Here is a 21,847-nt window from a genome sequence, read left to right as displayed (position 1 = left end):
GTGAAACCAGCTTAAATCAAACCTGCCCTGTGTGTGTGTGGCTGCTTTAACATGAAATCTGTCTATTAAGACTTAACAGAACATGGATGTATTTTATAATAGAGACTTAAAGCCGCAGTGGGAGCTGCTGTATATGTACACACACATTACATTACATTACATTACATTACTCTCTGCCATGTTGGATTTATTTGTTTTGAAAACCTCCTGAATGACTGTGAGAAAAAAGAAGTCGACCAAAGTTTAATGAATTTCCATTATGGGTTAAAATGTTGATCTATATACATGTGGGCTTCACAACATTAAAACTGATAAAGGGCTGAACGGTTTATTTAAAAACTTGAAAAGTGATAAATGAGTATAAATAAAGGAAACTTTAAAGATATTTAAATAGGCTACAAACACTGAAGTCCTGTAAACTCTTACTGTCATCCAGTCTCAGTGAGATCAGTATTTAAAATCAGTCACGTCAGGTTAGAAATCTACTGAACAGCTGACAGATTAAAGTTTATTATAAAATGATTTCAGGCCTGTCGGAGTGAAACCAGCTTAAATCAAACCTGCCCTGTGTGTGTGTGGCTGCTTTAACATGAAATCTGTCTATTAAGACTTAACAGAACATGGATGTATTTTATAATAGAGACTTAAAGCCGCAGTGGGAGCTGCTGTATAGTATATGTACACACACATTACATTACATTCCTCTCTGCCATGTTGGATTTATTTGTTTTGAAAACCTCCTGAATGACTGTGAGAAAAAGAAAAAAAGAAGTTGACCACAGTTTATTTGGGAAATGAAGCACATACAAAAAAAAACAGTTGTGGTTCCTCCTGCTCCACCTCTGGAAAACAGCTGGGAGGAGACGGGAGTGGGTGTTTTAATTTATATACAAACAGTCAAAAATAAGAAAGAGAGAGAGAGAAAAAAAAAGAAAAAAGTCCGGTCAGACTCAGGCGATGGTGAGGACGGCCCGCTCCCTCTTCCTCCTCTTCCTCTTCTTCTCCTCCAGCCGGCCCGTGGCCTCGGCGAAGAACATCACGTCCTCTTTGCTCTCGATCTCGCGCTGCAGGAACTGGAGCGCGGCGCTGTTGAAGCCCATCACGTCCTGAAACACACAGGAGGAGGAGAAGAAGAAAGAGAGGAAGAAGATGAAGAGGAGGAGCAGGTGAGGACAGAGTAAAACAGGAAGTGATGAAGACGACGTTGAGTTCCGTGTTTCCAGATGTGACTCACTCTTATCTCGTGCACTTTTGACAGCGTGTTCATCCGCAGCTCGTCCATGACGGACAGCAACATCTGGTTACTGGAGATCTGGCCAAAGTGGATCCTTGAAAGAAAGAAAGAAAGAAAACTGTTTTCTTTTCATGTCACTTGATCCTCCCTCCTCTGCATTTGTTTGTTTGTCTCTCAGCCACAGTTAGTTTACAAATTCATATTTATTTATTCAGAAAAGAATGTGAAGAGTTCGGCTCAGTGTTTTAATATCAGTGCATCATTCACAGCCCTTTATTCCTTTATTTTGGAAATGTGCAGGATGGACTTTGTAAAACTGATGCTTTCTGGCTGCAGATCACAACAATGCTGGCTCCAGAAGAACTGCTGCACTACAGATGCTTTTGTTAATATACAGTATAATAAAAAATGTAGGTGAAAAACGCTAAAGGCAAAAATGGCCGTTCTTATTTAGCCAATAAGACTGTAGTAACTCATCGTGCACAGTCAAAAAGTTTGCAAAAAACTTGCAACGGTAGCACATCTTAATTAGTAAATTTCAGGACAGATTTCATACGCTACGATGAAGCTGCATAGCCGAAACACGTCAGCGTGTTTTTGCATGATGTGAGCCAGAATAAATCATGTATTTTGTCCTCAAATTTACTAATTAAGATGTGCTACCATTGCAAGTTTTTTGCAAACTTTTTCATTCATATCAAGTCTTTGGTTCAGCACCTTAGAAATATTATTTTAAATACCTTGGTTCATTAGGGGGGCAGGGTATTGTTTTAATGTGCCATATTTATTGATTATCTATTTATTACTACCCTTATTGTGCACTTTACTCTGATTTTATCATGTATTGTATTGGGTGTATGTTTGTGTTTTTATGTCAGTGTGTGAAGCCCACTGAAACAAATCCCAATCAACAATGTTGAAGTGCAACCTCTTGAAGTGCAACATCTTTTTGTGATCTCTGTGTACAGTATTTTGTCTTTAATTGGGCAAACTCATATTTGTTGATTTGTTCTGTTTCAGTTTCTGTACCTAAAACGTGAATGCGCCGCCTAGCATTGTCCCCTGCACTGTTATTATTATTATTATTTTTGTTTTTGTTTTTGTTTTTCTATTTTTTTTCTTTTTTTTTTTTTCTTTATTATTATCATTGTTTCTTGTTCATTATTTATTCATTTGTTGTCTTTCCCTGCAGGTGGTAATGCGTTACCTAGCATTATCACCTGCACTGTTATCTATCCATTTTTATTTTATTTTATTTTGTTGACTCATTATTATTCCTTTTTTATTTTTTGTGTTATTTTTCTTCTCTCTCTCTCTCTGCAGGTGGCAATGCGTCGCCTAGCATTGTCACCTGCTGAGTAATCTGCAACACTGTAATTATAACTGCTGCTATACCCCCTACGGAGGTTATTGCCTATCGTCTTAAATGTTTATCGTTTTTAAATGTCTGATTGTAATTCTATTTATTTAAGTGTCATGGGACTACGGATGGAAACTAGCTCCTAGCTAAATCCGACATATTTACTGCAATTAATTGTTGTTTTTTTGTATGTTCATGAATATGTGAGGTCCCATTTCAAATAAACCTTTAAATAAAATAAATAAATAAATGTGAAGAGTTTATAAAAACCTAACAACCCGAGGGTGTGCACACTGGATATGAATAAGTCTAAGAGCATAAAAATGGCTCTAAAATACAGAATAAAATCACTTATCCACATATGTGAATGATTTTCACTGCTCATCCCGTTTCCTCTGAGAAGACGCCAGATCTCTGAGTCCACACCATCGCAGTCGTCCAAAGATTTAACACAACTTTATTATTGTATTTGTCCCACACAGGTCAGATGACTCACTTGAGCAGGAAGAAGAGGCAGCGACAGACCAGCTCCACCTGCAGGCCCTGCTGGATGTAGCTGTTGAAGAGCTTCAGCAGCTCGGGGACGTACGGGAACGGCAACACCAGCAGAGACACCTCCAGCTCACTGGTGAACACACACAACACACACAACACAACACACACACAGATTAGAAAAAACACTGTAGTGTAGATTAGAAGATGGTGATCGGCTTTGGAGTGGGTTGGGGTCTCACCTGGATCTGACCTTCCTGATGACGTCGAGGACGTAGCGGGACGGCTGCAGGAGAAACAACAACAACACTCAGTGAGTCACAACTGAAGACAACCTGACGACAATAAATCCCCTTTAGTTACTGACAACAGCTCGACTCACTGTCACGTTTCCAAAGGCCACGAGGATGGGGTTGGGATTTGGTGGAGGAAGCTGCAAAACAAAAAGCCGTTTGATTGAACTGTAATATTGGAAAGATGATGATGATGATGTCTGAACTCCCACACCCCGACTACTGGGGAATAACGGAGCAGCGCGGCTCTTATTAAAAGTGGGATGACAGGATGACGTCTCTACCTCTTTGCCTGCGTGTTGACAGGCGTATTTATGCTCCTCCATCTTCCTGAGTTCACCCTTGTAAAGCTCCAAAGCCTCCATTATTCTCTCAGCCTGCAAACGGATCAGAACGGATCACATGACGGCAGCGACATCAGCAAACAAGTTGAATGTCCAGCAGCAGCAGAGGACGCCACCAGCTGTAGCTTAACACATGTGTGGTGTTTTAATGTTAAAATGATGAGAAAGGAGGTTGTTGAAGTCGACTCACAGCTTTCACCGTCTCCACAGTTTTCTTTGCGGCGGGTGCTGCCTCTCCCTGAGTCTCTCCAGGAACCTGTGGATTAAAACACATCAGTGCATCAACGTACATCTAACTAACTTTTATTATACACTGCCGTCCAAAAGAAAAGTCACCACCAGTATTTAACTAAGTTATCAGTCTCCCATTGGATAATTACTGCATGGATGATTATGTTTCAGCTGGCAACAACTTATTTAACCCTAACTGATGCAGTCTCATGTCAGAAGACACATCCCGTGGTCGTGGGAAAAGACATTAATCTGTTTCAAAAGGGTCAAATTATTGGCGTCTAAGGAGAAAAAAACGTCTAAGGAGATTTCCGAGATGACTAAAACTGGGTTAAGAACTGTCCAATGCATTATTAAAAACTAGAAGGACAGTGTATTGGCCACCACAGAGTCCAGACCTGAACCCCATTGAGAATCTTTGGGATGTGCTGGAGAAGATATTGCACAGAGGTCAGTCAGACTCTCCCATCATCAAAACAGGATCTTGGTGAAAAATGTATGCAACTCTGGAGGGAAATAAATGTTGTGACATTGCAGAAGCTTTTCGAAACGATGCCACAGCGAATGCATGCCACAATCAAAGCTAAAGGCAGTGCAACGAAATATTAGAGTGTGTGACTTTTTTTTGGATGGGCAGTGTATTATTATATTATAACACAGCGTCATTCAAGATTTAGGATTTAGGTGGAAATATCTAATCTTCTTAATTCCAGCTGTTTAGCCAGGTCAGATTTTGTTATTTAGTTGGCAAACAAAAAGGTTTCATGTAAAATGTTGTTAAGTGTTTGGAGGGGCTTCAAAATAACACAGTAAAGATTTAACTATGAAGCTGAGTCAGTCCTGTATCTGTCATGAAGCTGATGAGGTTAACAAGTTATAAACTGATCTCTCACCACCGGCATGTCTCCTTTGGCCAAGCTCTCCTCAAACTCCGCTTCTCGTTCCTGTTATAACAAACAAAACAAAAAAAAACAAACAGTTCAATTCACCGACGCCATTAAAGGCCGTGATGCGTCTGAACCCGTGTGGTCTGCTGCTGCCTCACCATCTCCCGCTCCTCCTCCAGGATGATGGGCTCTCTGGTTCGCTCCCACAGACGCAGCGACTTGTCGTGAGACGACGACACGATGTGGTCGCCGCTGGGGCTGATGGCCAAACACCAGACCTCCCGATGGTGACCCTGAGAGACGGAGAGAGAGAGAGCGAAGGTCACGGGTCGGACTGGAGGAGCAGCATCTACTAACGAAGGCCGGACCGGTCTAATGCTCTGATCTGAACCATATGTGTTAATCTACAAATCTGTGTCTTTACTAGTCTCATCAGTGTCAGCGTTGAGCGTTCAGTGACTTTCTTTGTGCCTTCAAACTTCGCAGGTGAACTACAAACTGGTTTAATTTAGAAATGGTGTCCTGTCATTGGTTGATCCACTAGAGAAAAATAATAATGTTAATGTTGTTTGTGGTTTTATCTTACGTATTTCTATAGGTCTGCTCCACACAACACTGTAGGACTGACAGGTGCTGGGAAAAGAGGCTTAGAGACCTTCACTAGAGGCTTTTTAACTTTTTTTTAAAGGGAACGTTCTGTTATCATCTCATAGCGTGGTGAATGTGCAGGTCACAACTTGTCCACCAGAGCGTTGTGGAGTTGTTGGATTGTGTATTTGATGAGTTTGATGAGGGAAACCAAGAAATCCCATGAGCCTCCGTAGCGTAGCTCTGAGCAGCTCACGGCTCTGCTCCGCCGTTCTAAATAGCTTGCACCGACAATTAAAGGTAACGAACCTACTGCTAAAACTATAGGGATTATGGCAATGGGCCAATTTGCCAAAATGTTGAACTATCCCTTTAAGTTATCTTTTTAAATGTATTTAATTTTATTCACTATGGGTTTACTGCAGTTCTGCAATAATAAAATATATTTATTATTAAACAGTAAAATGTTGAACCTCTAATACAGATTTGTCACAAGTGTTTAAACAATATTTAAAGGATCATTGCAAAAAAATCTGTTTTTGTAAACATGAAGAATATCAACTGATCAATTATTGGATTTTTTGACTTTTTACTCCCTAATATGAATATCGGCCTCAAAAATCCTGAATCAGTCAGGCCCCCTAGCAGCAATCACTAGTAATCCCCTAACAACAATGAAGTCACATCCTAGCAACCAACATCTCTGGCCACAGTGGAAATAGAGCTGTAGATGCGATGATGTCAGCCCTAATTTAAACTACATCGACAATAATGGGATGGACAGACATAAATCCATCCATCTTTACTATTGATCACCCATCAATCACAAATAATCACGCAGCAAATGCACTGAAACTCTTGCAAGTTTCTCTGCATGAACTCCTGAAGTGAAGAGAAGTGAAGAGGAGAGGAGCGTCACCTCTAACGTCTGGATGTGCTCGAACTTGTCTGCGTCCCACTGTTTGATCTTCTTGTCCTTCCCTGCTGTGAAGAACAGATGAGTCTTGGGGACGAACTGGAGGAACATGACGCTGTGGAGGACGAACAGAGGGAGGGAAGAGAGAGAGAGAGGAGGATAAGTCTAAACGCTGTACGGCAGGAAGCAAAAAGAATAAGACGTACGAGGAACATGGCACAGGACAAGATAGAGAGTTAACAAGCAAGAAACAGCAGAAACAGATCAAAGGAGGGAGTCATGTAGAGAGAGAAATAAACAGAGAAAAGCTAAAAATGAACCAAAAGGAAAATTAAATAAAGTCAGAGGACGGAGAGTGAGATGATCCATGAGAGACCAGATGAGCGCGGGGAGAGATGAAAGAGCAGCTGGTGTGAGGTCACAGGGCGGCCCGGTGAACAGGACGTGGATCACGGTCCCTGAACACAACACATGAGGTCAGAGCTGGACGCCCCGACGCCGACAAGCTGATTTCATTAACCGCACGTTTGATTAAAATAAAGAAAAAAAAAAAACAGTTTTCCCGTGAGGCGGCGGCCGTTTGGTCTCTGGGCGTTTACCTGTCGTCATGAGCAAACATGGAGCGGTGACAGTCGCCAAAGTCCAGACCCCAGATCTTCACGTTTCTGTCGGCGGAGCCAGTGGCGATAAGTGTGTTGTCCTGGTGAACACACACACACACACACACACACACACACACACACACACACACACACACACACACACAGAGAAAAGGTCAGAGGTGTAAGTTGAATTCGCGTCCAGAGATGAGTATCCGTTATATTTTATCAACTTTATGTGAGTTTATAAGATAAAAATCAGCTGTTATTGTCTATTTGTATCTACTGCTGTATATTGATCAATTTTATTTACTCTATTTTTATTTTTTTATTTATCATTATCATTTCTTATTTTTCGGATCCTTAAAGGGATAGTTCAACATTTTGGCAAATTGGCCCATTGCCATAACCATTACCTTTAATTGTCGGTGCAAGCTATTTTTAGAACGGCGGAGCAGAGTCGCGAGCTGCTCAGAGCTACGCTACGGAGGCTCATGGGATTTCTTGGTTTCCCTCATCAAACTCATCAAATACACAATCCAACAACTGAGCAGCTCACAGCTCTGCTCCGCCGTTCTAAAAATACCTTGCACTGGCAATTAAAGGTAACAAACCTACTGCTATGACCAGCTATAGGGATTATGGCAATGGACCAATTTGCCAAAATGTTGAACTATCCCTTTAAGTTGCTTGCCAGTTCAGATACAAATTAAAGGATAATTTCCGTTTTTTACAACCTGGACCTTATTTCTAGCATAAAATACAATCATTTTACTCACCCAGAAACTTTGGTGTCATTTGGAGTTGTTTTGACGAAATTAGCCCCAGTGGAGCGGCGCGTATATCCGTATAATGCGAGAGCACGGGGCACCCAATGCAGCCTCTAAATATCACATTATCCGCCGCAAAACTCGTTCATTTCGCCAATATTTTGTTATGATACACTAGTGATATTCCCCTCCGAGCCCGTGGTGGCATGTTATCAACATGCTGCGCCTGTAGGTTGACTACTAACCTCCGACCTGGATGATGTCATCTCCGACCGCTGCCCGGCTCATTCTGATAATCATTCTGCTTCGGCATTCGGGTCCATTTTTAGCTCAACTAGCCGGAGCTTTAGTGAGTCCAGGTTGAGGAGAGGAAGCCTGTGGAAGCTGAACTTCATCCAGCTGCTCATTTTGTTCTGACAAGTCAGAAACACGCAGAAACGAACCATAGCATTAGCCGTAGCAAGTTAGCCGCGCCGGGCAGCGGTCGGAGATGACATCATCCAGGTCGGAGGTTAGTAGTCAACCTACAGGCGCAGCATGTTGATAACATGCCACCACGGGCTCGGAGGGGAATATCACTAGTGTATCATAACAAAATATTGGCGAAATGAACGAGTTTTGCGGCGGATAATGTGATATTTAGAGGCTGCATTGCGTGCCCCGTGCTCTCGCATTATACGGATATACGCGCCGCTCCACTGGGGCTAATTTCGTCAAAACAACTCCAAATGACAACAAAGTTTCTGGGTGAGTAAAATGATTGTATTTTATGCTAGAAATAAGGTCCAGGTTGTAAAAAACGGAAATTATCCTTTAACTGTATAGGAGAGAGTGTGAATGCTTTTGTTATGTTGTGAATTTTTCTTTCTTTCTTTTTTTTAATTAACTAATTTATTTTTTATCTATTTTTTATCAATCTATTTTTCTTTCATTATCTGCTTAGATGATAAGAGCAACATGTTTAGCCTATTTTTTTCTTCAAATAAAAAGTTTAATAACAATAAACTTAAATTAAGAACAGTGTTAACATTGTTATTGTTTCATTAACAGCCTACTCCGTTTCATCACAGGTGTGTGTTTGTTCGTCGTACTCACATGTGAGATGTCCAGACACAGCACAGGAAGTTTGTGTCCGTACAGAGACAAGAAGAACTGAAGAGGGAGAAGGAGAAGTGTTCAAGGTGACGATGTAAACACAGTCTACTGATCTGTGAATGAAGCAGTTACACACTGTTGTGTAGTGTAGTGTAGTGTAGTGTAGTTGTGTACCTTCAGTGTGTCTGTGTAGAAGACCTTGACCGTGTTGTCCAGCAGAGAAACAGCCAACAGCCTGTGATCGGGAGAAAACTTCACACACAGGACGTCTTCCTCCAGCTGCAGCGTGCGAGTGTGTTTCACCGTCAGCCTCCTGTAACACACACACACACACACACACACACACACACACACACACACACACACACACACACACACACACACACACACACACACACACACACACACACAGTCAGGTCTGTTTTTCTTACTGAGCATTTTTATTCTATACTAGTCAAACATTTATATTCAATACAGAGAGAATGTGTTTTTTTTCTCATCCCTATAAGCAGCAAATGATGGTTGCAAAAAAAGTATTAAAATTTTTTTTTAAAGATGGTAAGAAAATCTTTATTTCCCTGGCCTTTATGGCACTACTTCATAGATTTATTTATTTATTTAGAAATACTTTCTACTATATAAAAAGATCTGTTGTAGATCTGTCACGATTATAGATTTTCTTGGTAGGATTATTATCAGAGAAATAATCACGGTTTTACGATTATCACGATTATTTTTGCATTAATTCATTTCACAGCACTATGAATGTGTAAAATCAAATATAGCCAAAATATAATTACATTAATAAGTATTTTAATTCCTATGAATTTAATGTTACGTTAAATGGACCAGTATCTGTGCATGTACCTTTATTCTGGCGCACATCTGCCGATATGGTTCCTACATAATCTCTTTTGGAAAGTGACGGTGTTTAGGAACCTTTACGATTAATTCATTGCAACATTTAATACCGCGATTAATTGTGAAAACAAGTAATCGTGACATCCCTAATCTGTTGTAGCTTCATTTCAGATCTCTGAACACAGAATAACATGTCGACTCTACTCACTTCTGTCCGCTCCCCTGATCCTTGATCAGCTCAAACTCCCAGAACTTCACCGTCTTGTCTGCACTTCCTGTCACGATCCCCCTCTGTGGCCATCACACACACACACACACACACACACACACACACACAATAGATTTTTAAAACACACACTCAGGAACTCCAGTGTGTGTATTTGCAGGATGACATCAACATCTACTCCACCTGGTCCGGGGCCAGACACAGCGACCACAGCGCTCCGTTGTGGGCGTCCACGGTCTCCAGGAGGCTTCCTGAGGCCAACTCAAAGATCTGCAGCTTCCCGCTCTGCGACAGGAAACATCGACGGTCAGTGACAAATAAAATTACAAGTAAAAAATTAAAGTAAGACAAAAACAAAACAAATGATAAGCGTAGTACAAATACATTACATCACACAATGGTTGCATCAGCAGGAGGGAACAAAACGTGGTGAGAAGTTAAAAGTGCATTTATCTGACAGTAGATGCTGTAAAGTGCTATATTTAAAGTGCATGGAGTAAAGTGTCTACTGTTGTAAATAAAATTAAGAAAAACTACTCTTAAAAGGGATACTTCAGCCAAAATCGATAATTCACTTTTTCATGTGGCGGCTTCAGGACACTTGGGTCAGTACAGACGAGCAGTATGGAGGTATCTGGATGTTTCATAGTGTGTGTTTTGGACAATTCAAAAGTGAACTCTATCCGCCGCCATTATATGAAAATCCGTCACCAGCCGGACCCCCCCTGGAACTCCAACAGCGTTTTGATGACTCTGAAAGTTCTCCAAACCCTTCCTTGGCATGACAGTGAGTAGAAAATTGGTGAATTATCGATTTTGGGTGAAGTATCCCTTTAATGTTCACAGAGCAGGTTTTTACTGAACCGTGTTTTTAGCTGTTTCTTAAATACTACGCATGTTCTCTTGTGACCAGCGGTCGTGAGTTCCATGTTGAGCAACCGTGAATCAATAAAACATTTTCCTGAACTAATCGTGTTGTTGAGAGTTGGTTTAAGCACCTTGGTTCCCAGGATGATCTGTCGGTCTCCCGGTACGAAGACGGAGCAGAGGGCGTATTCACAGGCCATGGTGCGGATCACCTGCAGCGTCGACCTGCGTCAGGGGGGGCGGGACAAACAGTTAGACAACCAATCACAACCTGCTACGGCTCTGAATGCACTTAGGAGAGATTAGAGCACTGGAAAAGAGAGTAACGACACGCATTGGTTCAATGGAAGCGCCTCCTGGTGGAGGAATATGTGTATTGCAAAAGCGCCCAAGAACTGACATCTCTGCATTGTTGGTGAATGAGCAAGTGTGGTATTTTCAATAATTTAAGGACATTTATAGATCACCCATGTTAATAGCATCATTGAGGATCCTTTACAGATAAACATGAACACATAGGCGAGTAAAAAAACAAAAAACAGTTGTCTACATTAATGTTTCAATCTACATTTTGTAATAAACAAATTATAAGTATAATTTGATATGACCAAGACACCTAAAAACAAAAACACGGCCGTTTTCATCAATTTACAAGCAAGTGGGCAACACACATACATTGAAGTGAATGAGTTTTCTGGGCGCTTTTGCAATACCCATATCCTGCCAGTCGGGGCGCAAAACCCTTACCACGGGAGTCAACGGTGGTGTCGTTACTCTCTTTTCCAGTGCTCTAGGAGAGATGAGAGATTTTCACCTGTTCCAGACTTTGACGGTGTCTCCGGAGGCCGACAGGACGGCCAGGTTGTCGGAGCTGAAGGCCACGGTGCGGACGTCCGTGCGGTGGCCGCCAATGGTGAGGCGAGCCGTCTTATTGGCCGCGGGCACCTTGGCCGTCGTCCTCAGGCTGTAGGTCTCCACCGTGTTGTTCTGCAGCAGCAGCGCCACCTTCAGCTCGCCGCCCGCGCACGACAGGCAGTCCACCCACCTGAGAGGAGGAGGAGGAGGAGGAAGAGGAGGAAGAGGAGATCAGGGGCTGTGACATGGTGACCTCTGACCTCTGACCACTGACCTCTGACCTCTGACCTCGGAGCTCCTGTGGCGCTCGGCTCCACTCACCTGATCTTGGCCGAGGCTTTGACGTTGATCAGTCTGATGATCTCGTCTTTGAGCATCTTCTCCACCACCGGCTCCTCGGCCTCCTCCGCTCCTTCTTCCTGAGCTCTGTACAACACAACGAGCTCCGGTTAGTTTGTTCACCAGAGGGAAATCCCCTGAAGTCTGATTTAAAGGGATAGTTCAACATTTTGGCAAATTGGCCCATTGCCATAATCCCTATAGTTTTAGCAGTAGGTTCGTTACCTTTAATTATCGGTGCAAGCTATTTTTAGAACGACGGAGCAGAGCCGCGAGCTGCTCAGAGCTACGCTACGGAGCTCTGAGCTGGGATTTCTTGGTTTCCCTCATCAAACTCATCAAATACACAATCCAAAACTCCGAGAACTCCTGAGATAATAACAGAACGTTACGAGACAGAGTTGTTTTAGAGGTAAATGCAGAGACTGCTTCCTGAAAAACTGTCCCCGACGGGAACGCGCATCAGCGGTTTTGCATGAATTTACCTCTAAAACAACTCTGTCTCGTAACGTTTCCAGGTTTCCAGGTTTTTTAGGACGCGTGGGAACCCTGTCTTAGAGTTCAGCTCCTCATCGGCTCTAACAGTCGTCGTGTCTCTGTGTGAACCTGTTCTTACTTTGCTGCCTTCTTCTTTGCCTTCTTCACCTTCTTGCTCATCCTCTTCTGCACCTCCTCCTCCGACAGCACAGAGAACAGCTCCAGCACCGAGTCGTTGCCCTGGTGACGGAGACGGAGGACGACAGACATGACAGCAAATATATCAAATACACACAGATTCACAGATCCTGGACACTTTGCATGAAAAACTACTAATCAAGAAAAACCAAACCTCTGTTACTCATCGGGTCAACTTCAGGGAGTTCAAACAAAACTAAATATATAACGAACAACTTTTCATGTGCTGAGAAAACAAACTGATAATAAAGACGCTAATTTGTAGCACATTTACTTCTGATCGGTTAAAAGACGCAGCTGTAAATTAACTTCACATCATTTTAAAACAAGTGATGAGTGGTTTTCTATGTGATTTCTCTTGAGTCACGGCTCAGTAACTCTCAGATCCTGTGTCCTGTATTTCAGGCGTTTCATGATGTTGCCAGACAAGTCTTGGACACTCACGTGGCAGGCGATGACTCTGGCCTTTTTGTCTGTTGTCATGGAGACGACTCTGTCCCTGGCCTCCCTCAGGATGGAGCCGGCTTTCTTACAACTCAGGATCCGCTGAGAGACGAAGACAGACAGAAGAGTGTGAACAGACCTGTTACAGCTGCTGCTGCTGAAGTGGATTCATGACTCAAGTTGCTGCGAATTAACATTATTCATCTACACAGTCTTCACTCTGTCGACACAGTGACTTTACCTCTTCAAGATTGTCATCGTTCCCTTCCTCTTTGTCTTCATCATCGTCATCGTCCATCATGGATTTCCCCTTCTTCCCTTTGGGCTCTCCCTGCGCTTTCTCCTGAGCAGGACACAAACACACAGACAGAAGCTTTACAGCAACTCATACAACATCAGCAACATCTGCACAAAACTACAGCGATACAGTTGACAAATAGAGTCGATGCTCAGTCACATTTTAAAGAGGAACTATGCAGGATTTTGACCTTAATCAAACAGCTTTGGAGTACTAGTGATGGTTTAATGAATGACATGTAACTTGCTACAAGGAGAATGGAGGCTCTCTTCCTTCCACCTAGCATCTCTTGGCTGAAAAACAACCTTGTAAGATCAGAGCCTTCGACCCGGTGTCCCAGCTCTCGTCTCTGAGGCAACGTGACACAAACTCGCCCCGTAACCCGTAATCTCTTGTTTATGACAGACAAGACTACACAAATATACATGTCGTAACTTTGTATATGATAAATAATGTTATCCACCGCTCTATTGATTGATTTCTCGTCAGTTTTGTTAAAAACAGATGCACATGGCCAAGAGGAGGGTTAGCAAAACAGAGGAAAAGGGACCGAACTTGCATAGTTCCCCTTTAAAATCTGCCGCCCTAACTACACAACACCAGCGTTTTCAAGAGACAGAACTGTTGCTGTCACCTGAACACCTTTAGAAACAAAGATTCAATGCCCACAGTCACTTCCTTCAACTAACCAAACGCAGAGTAGATGATCTGCTTCCTGTTGTTTACACTGGTTTGAACAGGCTGCGTGTATGTGATTGTTTAGGTCTGTGTTTTCGGTATATTGCTTTTAAAAAATAAAAAAATAAAAAATTAAGAGTATTGTGGACGCAGCAGTCTCTATCAGTCTGTATCAGAGGAACCTCCTCACCTCGTCCAGGTAGTTGATGTCCCAGGCTCGAAGTTCGCTGTCTGCTGAGCCTGTTAACAGCCGGTTCTCCTGGTTCAGCAGCGCCATGCCCCACACCTGTATAACACACACACACACACAGATAAATAAATACCGTGACATAGATTAATTTCAGTCCGATCAGATAAAGTCAAATTGATCTAAATATTAACGTTCCTATGAGCTGCTTTCATCTGAGGTTTAAATGAGGTTAATGATGTCGCGTCCAACTCAGAACCTCTTCCATCTTCTAATAACAAACTTCAACCAGTGAATTTGCAGAACGACGTGTCATGTTGGGATGTAGAAAAAACAAAAAACATCTGTATCACATCTGGGGTCAGAAAGTCACTTTCAAGTTCTCTTCTTGATTAGTGGATGGAGCACAAAGGCAGCTGACAACAGCGATCTGATGAATCCCATTCCCACCAACAGCAGATGTGTTACAATCAAATGATCAATTATCAAATTAAAAAACAGCAGAATTGAGGAGTGAAACCTGTTTGTGATTTTCTAATACTGGTTCTTAACATCTGTCACACTCTTCTCTAAGGATGTCACAATTAATTGCGGTATTAAACGCCACAATTAATTAATCGTTAAGGTTCCTAAATCCGTCACTTTCCAAAAAAGATTATGTAGGAACCATATCGGCAGATGTGCGCCAGAATAAAGGTAAACGCACAGATACTGGCCCATTTATTTAACGTAACATTGAATTGGTAGGAATATAAATGTCAGCGTGTCATTTGTAAAAAAAAAAAATCTATAATGATGACGTCCCTGCTCTGCTCCTTTTTCCTACTGATCATGATTCAGCGTTAACAGACTGAAACCATCCTGTTAACTGGTTGCCTCGGTGACCTTTGCTCAGGAAGAAGCCCCTCACCTCACTGCGATGTCCCACCATGGTCTTGAAGCAGTGCTGCGTGTCCAGGTCCCACCACTTCACAAAGCTGTCCTTGGAGCTGTTTCACAGCAGCAGAAGGAGAGAGTCAGGTCAGGTCCACACTAACATCCTCATTTTACAGTTTTAATGTTAATAAAAATATTTTCTTTCTAACTAGGAACCACACAATACATCACATTACATTGAAGATTACAGTGGGGGAAAAGTATTTGATCCCCTGTTGATTTTTTCCCCCTTATTTCACTTGATCAAATGTAAATTAACTTTAACCTTTATATGATGATGTTATTTCTGGTTGATATTCTGTCTCTCTCTGTTGAAATAAACGTAACATAAAAACGATAGACTGTCCATGTCTCTGTGGGGGAGCAAACTTACAAAATCAGCAGTGGATCAAATACTTGTTTTCCCGACTGTATGACAATGAAATTACGAGTCATGTTGTGAAGCTTCAACTCACAGCCTGACTGTGTGTGTCAGTGTGTAACTGTGTGTTTGTGTTTGTCTCTTAAAACTTCAATAATGCAGATACTTTCTAGACATCCTGAGCTACATGTGTAAATTACAAAAATTACAATAAATTAAGATCCTTCTGTGCAGACTGTCTCTTAAAAAATAATGCAGACATCATTAAAGTAGATCTGCCTCACTCGTCCTCTCTGATTCACTGTAATAATGAACTCTTGCTTGTTTCCAGGTGTGTTACCTGGTGACCAGGAGGTTCTTGTCTCTGAGGAACAGAGTCTGTGTGATGACGTCTTTATGTCCCCTCAGCCGGTACAGACCAGACTCGTTGATGATGTCCCACACAATCACATCTGTGTCCTGCAGGAGGAGGAAGAAAAGGTCATAGGAGGTAAAAACATGTGAGAACAAACAGACGACAGACGACTCAGCTTCGCGTGGGGAGCACAGAGCTGCTCAGGTGAAGATGAAGATGAAGATGCATTTAATTTACTTTAATGACATTAAAAGTGCGTCTGACTGACCTTGGAGCCGGTGACGAGCCGAGCCCCCAGCCCGTCGTACTGCATCACCGTGACCGCAGACTTGTGGCCGTTGAAGGAGACGTTGCTCTCGCCGTTCATCAGGCTGAAGATTCGCACGGCGCCGTCCTCGTAGCCCACGGCGATGTGGGCGCCGTCGGGCGAGGGGCAGAGGTAGGTGACCTCGTGCTTCTGGCCCTGCAGGATCAACACCTGGAGAAAAACACGGAGAGAGACACAGAGGAGCTGGATGAAACCTGCCGACGTGGAGACCGAGTCGGGAGAAAGAGGAAAAACTCAGGACTGAATCTCACCTTCTCTCCTTTGCGGACGTCCCAGATGAAGACGTGTTCGCACGCTGCCACGGCGACATAGCGTCCCTTCTCTCCTCCTCGGAGGGTCACGTACGTGATGTTGGCTTTCTGGCTGCCGATCACGCCGAACACGGCGCTGGACGCGTAGCGCAGGTACTGCTTGGTTATCCCCATGGCTGCAGCCTCCAGGTGACGCTGACTGCTGCTTCACTGGGAGCAGCAGAGACAAGAGTTAGAATCACACTGAAACACAACGGTGCATGTGCTGCCTCAATTTATAATATTTATTTATTAGCCAAGTACATGTACATATGTAAATTATTATTATTTCTTTTATCATATCTTTTAATTTTTTCTTATTTTACTTTATCTTATTTTATTCTGTTCTTATTATGCTTTTATTTTAGTAGTTTATCTATGTATATCTCACTTTGTGTTGATTTTTCTTACTATTCAGGAGTTTATAACAAAGAAAAATTTCAGTCCGGGGATAAATAAAGTAATTCTGAATCTGAACCTGAAAATGTAACTATTTCACCACTGTATAAAATCCTTAAATGGCTCTCTATCAAGAGTTTAGTATGTATCATAAGACATGGAAGATATCATTTGGACATGTTAAGCCATTATTTACATATACAGTATATTGAAGTGATGTTAGATATATGTAAATTACATGGCCAAAAATATGTAGACATCCCACCATCACCCAAAGGTTTGACGTCTTAGCTTTAATGATTATTTGATCAACGGAATAGCCGACAATTATCCTTAAATTGACAGGTTGTTATCTGGTTATTGCACTACTGAACTTTTTGAAGCTCTAAATACAGGGGATGGATGGCTCATAACATTTCCATTATACTGTAATTACACTGTGACAAATTATTCTTATTTAATATATTCAACCATTTCACCACTATATAAAACCCTTTTAGGACTCTCTGTCCATTGGAACTTGTAATGACATTGTTTGCATATATACTATTAGTGATGTTAGCTAAGTGTTACTGTAATTACATGACCAAAAACATGTTGTCATCCTAACATCACCCTGTGGTTTGACATCTTAGCTTAAAATATGACTAAAATGATTACTTGATAAACGAAATAGCCTTAGGTTGCCTGGTTGATCGGTTATTGATCCATTGAACCTGTTGGAGCTCTAAATACAGGGGATAGACAGCTCATAACACTTTATTATACTGTAATTGGGCGATTCTTCAACTAGGTGCACTTTTAGCCATGTGAACTTGAAAAAAAAAAGTTATTCAAAACTGACCTAACACAGTCTCATAAGTTAAAATAGTTTGTCTAGTTTTAAGATCTGTAAGAGGACAAACTTAGATTACAAGGCAAATTGTTAATTTTGTACATTTTTTCTGATCTGCAATGAACAAATGTCATTTCCACCACATCTCAATATACAACTGTTATTCAATTATAAATAACTTATACCACTCTAAAACTATCTGAGACCCTTTTTGTAACTATGTTTTACCATTTTTTCCATAATACACAATAATCATACATTTATGAATTAAATAAATTCAATCTCTTAAGGACCAACTGCTGAATTGTACACCTGCTACATCTGGAATTTAATATTGCTTGGGTAGGGGCTTTTTAGAAAATAAATAACTTGAATTATTATGTAAAGTGGATCATGACCTTTTAAATTGTGGAGATTTCTTTTATGTGTGTTGAGAACTTTTACAATAATTTTTTAAAATGTCTTTGGTGGTGGAAATGACAGGGTGTTGTGGAAATGACAACAAATTAATGTGAATGTATAGAAACAGTAGACATTTATTTGAACATTTCTTAAACTGTCATTAAACAAAACCATCCCTGGTTGTAGTGTAGTCTAAAAGCCAATATCTAAGTTCCATCAAATAATAGATGACAAAAATGTATTTAGTCCCTATAGGCCTGTGACCTTTCTGCTGCTGTCTTACGTGGCATCTTAAAAAAATATAAATAAATGGAATATAACATATAATTATATTATTAATGTTGATTAATGTTAATTTAATATGTAATATTAAAAAATAACTACTCTCACAATCCATATCACTTGGACTTTAAGCATAAATGTCATTTCCACCACACTACTTTCTTTTCCACCACAGAGGATAATGTGGTGGAAATGATGGTGGTGGAAATGACATTTCTACAGTATTTTGTGAAAAAATGCAGACTAGCTTAACTGATTAGCTTTGAATTGATACTTAGGATTTCATGTATGCAAAATACACTTACTCAACTAAAAAAAAAAAACTTTAAAAAAACACCTATGAAGGTATAACATGTTTGGAAATGACGTGCAATAAATATATATACTGATCGAGCAACATTTATCTTAATTTTTCTTCAATAGTTGTTGATGAAATTGAAAATTCCCTCCATGTCCAACATGTGCTCTGATGTCAGTGTACATTGCCATAGAAACCATCCATACAATCTCTCAGAGAATTTTTTTAAGGGGACATTACAGTGCTGTGGTGGAAATGACCATGATACTGTGCGACAGCTATATTTTGGATAAAAAATAATATTGATGGCTGTCTTACATTAAACACTATAATGTGTTTTAGTTATTTTACTGATACTTAATTCAGGCACATTAGTAGTTTTCAAATAAATCACATTTTTAAACATTATTTTCATTGTTGAAGTTTAAAAGTCTGGGTGCGCGACAAGGGTAAAACAGTGATTTTGACACTTGTAAGAATGTTGAAAAGTATGAAAAAATTATAATAGAAAGGTGGTACATTTTTTCTAAGGTGGTTTTATTGTTAGTTTGACGAAGAAAGTGGAATTTATACAAAATGATGTGTATTTTTTTAAATATGACCAAAGAACATAAAAGTGCCCGTAGTCTAAGAATCACCCAATTACACTGTGACGCATCTGTAATAACCAGAGCTTGAAGCAAGTAAATAAACATCTCACAGCACGCGAGCATTAGGCAATAGAGGGTTAAACATTCAAATTATGATCTATTATTATTGGTATCTGTATGCTATATGGCCTTATCAATGTGTAAAGTCTTGTGACGTGGTTCATGGTGTGTTTATGGTGTTTCAGGATATTTCCGTCTCCGTTAGCGTCACTTTAATGTCACTACGTGCAAACATGCTGCTAATTATTGATTATCCTGCTTTAAAATAATCGATAATGATCCTATAGAGACGCGTTTTGGTACAATTTTCTGGAAAAGTTGAACACGAGAGTCCACAGTCAGAGATACGTTTGTTTTGATGTAACACACCAGCCTGGGCGGGCGGAGTTTAGCGCTGTAGACCATTAAAACAGCTCGGTGTGCAGCTAACCCCGCCCGCGCAGGACTTACATATAACAACAGATCGAGCACATCCAACACAACCACGACACACCGGTGGTGCCTGAACCCACGTGGTGAAGTTTTTTGGATTAAGCAGAGTTTATACAATCAGATATAACGTTGATGTTAGTCTGCAAATGTTAAATATAAAGTTGATTCTTGTCTCGTCGCCGCGGAGAGTTAAATGTTTCGTGTTGGTTTGTTTTTTCTGCTCTTACCTCTGAAGAGCTGCTGCTGCTGCGAGCTGCGATCTGCTGTGTGACCTGGCTGCGGCTGCCTCAGACACGACCAATCGATCTCACATACACAAATATAGATCTAATAAAAACTGTGAAAAACAAAACATGTCAACTGAAGGTTTTAAATTATAAGAAAGGGTTTTTTTTAATAGGGTTTGGTTAATACTGATGTAAAAAAGAAAGCAAGTACGTCTTTGATCGCTGGTTGTGTGTGTGTGTGTGTGTTTTTTTTTTTACTCGATCGCTCTTTTTCTGTTAGTTTTGTCTGAAGTCTGCGATCCTCGATGAAGCACAAACACTTGATCAACCGATGATTTATTTTATTGATCTCTGACAGGATACTGATCACATTTTATTGCACTTTTTTTTCTTTATATTTTTTTATTTTTGTCAGGAAACTACAGACACTTCTTACAGTTTGCTAAAGACCGTCAGCGGAAGTGTTTTTTTCGCTTATTAGTCAGCTGATTAGGAAATGAAGATGAATCAAGCTACTTAGAAATAACAGCAACAGCACCGGAAATGACACACAAAATAAAAGCGCATGACAGTGGGACAACCACAGGCTATGAACATTTTTTTTTAAACATCTACAGACATACCCATAGACTGTAAAAAGACATACCTTCAACAATAAATAAGCATTTTATTGCTTTTGGTTGCACTATGAACTCTTCACTAACTTTTATACATTTACTGAAAATCTCTCCTCACACAAAAGCTCAAGTCTGACTAGAGGGCTGTTTTCACAGTTATTTGCTGAAGGCATTAAAGTGACTGCTCATTTTAAGATAGAAGTAGAAACCAATGCAATTTCTTGGACTTTTTCCACACAGTGTAAAATGTAGTTGTATTTTCATAAATAGATAGATATAAAACAAATGTGTCGATCCAAGAGTTTTACTGACATGAATGGAAGTAGGGACTACACAAGTGCATTAGACTGTGAGAAGTGAATTAGTCATGACATGAGGGTCTCTTCTTTACTTAAAAGTGTGTTGCACTTCTTGTTTCTTGTTGTTGAGTGCCGAGTGTGACACTGGTTTTCACATACATTCGCTGTAGAGGAAAATTTCACCGTAATGTGTACATGTGAGCATGATTGTATCTAACACTTTATCTAACATTTCATCTTTCAGCTTAATCGTGGCCCAGTGTGCAACAGACATAAGTGTGTCATAGGAACTTGAACCTCCAGAGTACATACAGTTACAGCTTGCTGAGAATGGACCTTTCAGTAATTTTAGACACTTATTTTAGTAGTTAAACTTGAAATTAGGAGTATATGTTTCCATATAGTAAATATTAGTAATAAACTTTATTTATAAATCATGTTTCATGACAAAAATTGCAGCTGAAAGTGTTATATACATAAAAATTAAAAAATAAAACTTCAGCAACAATCAGGTATTTCAATTGAATAACGAAAGATAATGTGAATGTGAAGAATCAAAAAAAGCAATAGTGATGGCAATAATCAACAAGAGTGACAAGAGTACTAAAACTTTGAAATCATTGTTGAGGAGATAGATTCAACCAGTAAAATAATCAATCAATAGCATGGTCAGGGAATAACTTTTGAGCTGTCTATTTAAAAAAGAATAAATAAATAAAATAAAGCATATTCAGTGTTTTATTAATGAGGAAGATGGAGTAGATTTATTTCCAGTTGAAACAGGTCAGAAATGTAGAAATTTTCTAAACTCGACAATTTGGGGAGTCTCTTAAACTTTTATTTTGGAATCCCCAACCGGAAGTCGCGGTGTGTGCGTGCGTGCTACCCGACGTCACG

General features: G+C 40.5%; 1 protein-coding gene across 2 annotated transcripts; it reads right to left on the bottom strand.

Annotated features, from left to right (window-relative positions):
- Positions 1-843: 843 nt before the first annotated feature.
- wdr3 (WD repeat domain 3) lies at positions 844-20,091 on the bottom strand. 2 transcript variants are annotated; one of them, XM_083997152.1, is made up of 27 exons: positions 20,035-20,091; positions 16,471-16,680; positions 16,160-16,369; positions 15,877-15,995; positions 15,150-15,228; positions 14,243-14,338; positions 13,318-13,419; positions 13,077-13,178; positions 12,574-12,674; positions 11,940-12,044; positions 11,578-11,808; positions 10,895-10,988; positions 10,080-10,181; positions 9,879-9,961; positions 8,984-9,122; positions 8,810-8,866; positions 6,945-7,045; positions 6,349-6,460; positions 5,000-5,134; positions 4,848-4,898; positions 3,914-3,979; positions 3,664-3,756; positions 3,469-3,519; positions 3,329-3,372; positions 3,091-3,219; positions 1,235-1,328; positions 844-1,106 (listed from the first exon to the last, which is right to left on the bottom strand). In XM_083997152.1, the coding sequence occupies exons 2-27, from the start codon at positions 16,642-16,644 to the stop codon at positions 951-953; spliced, it is 2,826 nt and encodes a 941-aa protein (XP_083853278.1). In that variant the 5' UTR covers positions 16,645-16,680; positions 20,035-20,091; the 3' UTR covers positions 844-950. The 2 variants fall into 2 exon arrangements, with proteins under 2 accessions (XP_083853278.1, XP_083853279.1); XM_083997153.1 differs by having other exon boundaries at positions 16,471-16,675; positions 20,035-20,081.
- Positions 20,092-21,847: the final 1,756 nt, after the last annotated feature.

This window comes from Trachurus trachurus (assembly GCF_905171665.1).
Source record: "Trachurus trachurus genome assembly, chromosome: 21".
Lineage (NCBI taxonomy): Eukaryota > Metazoa > Chordata > Actinopteri > Carangiformes > Carangidae > Trachurus > Trachurus trachurus.
This window is presented reverse-complemented; position numbering and strand designations above follow the sequence as displayed.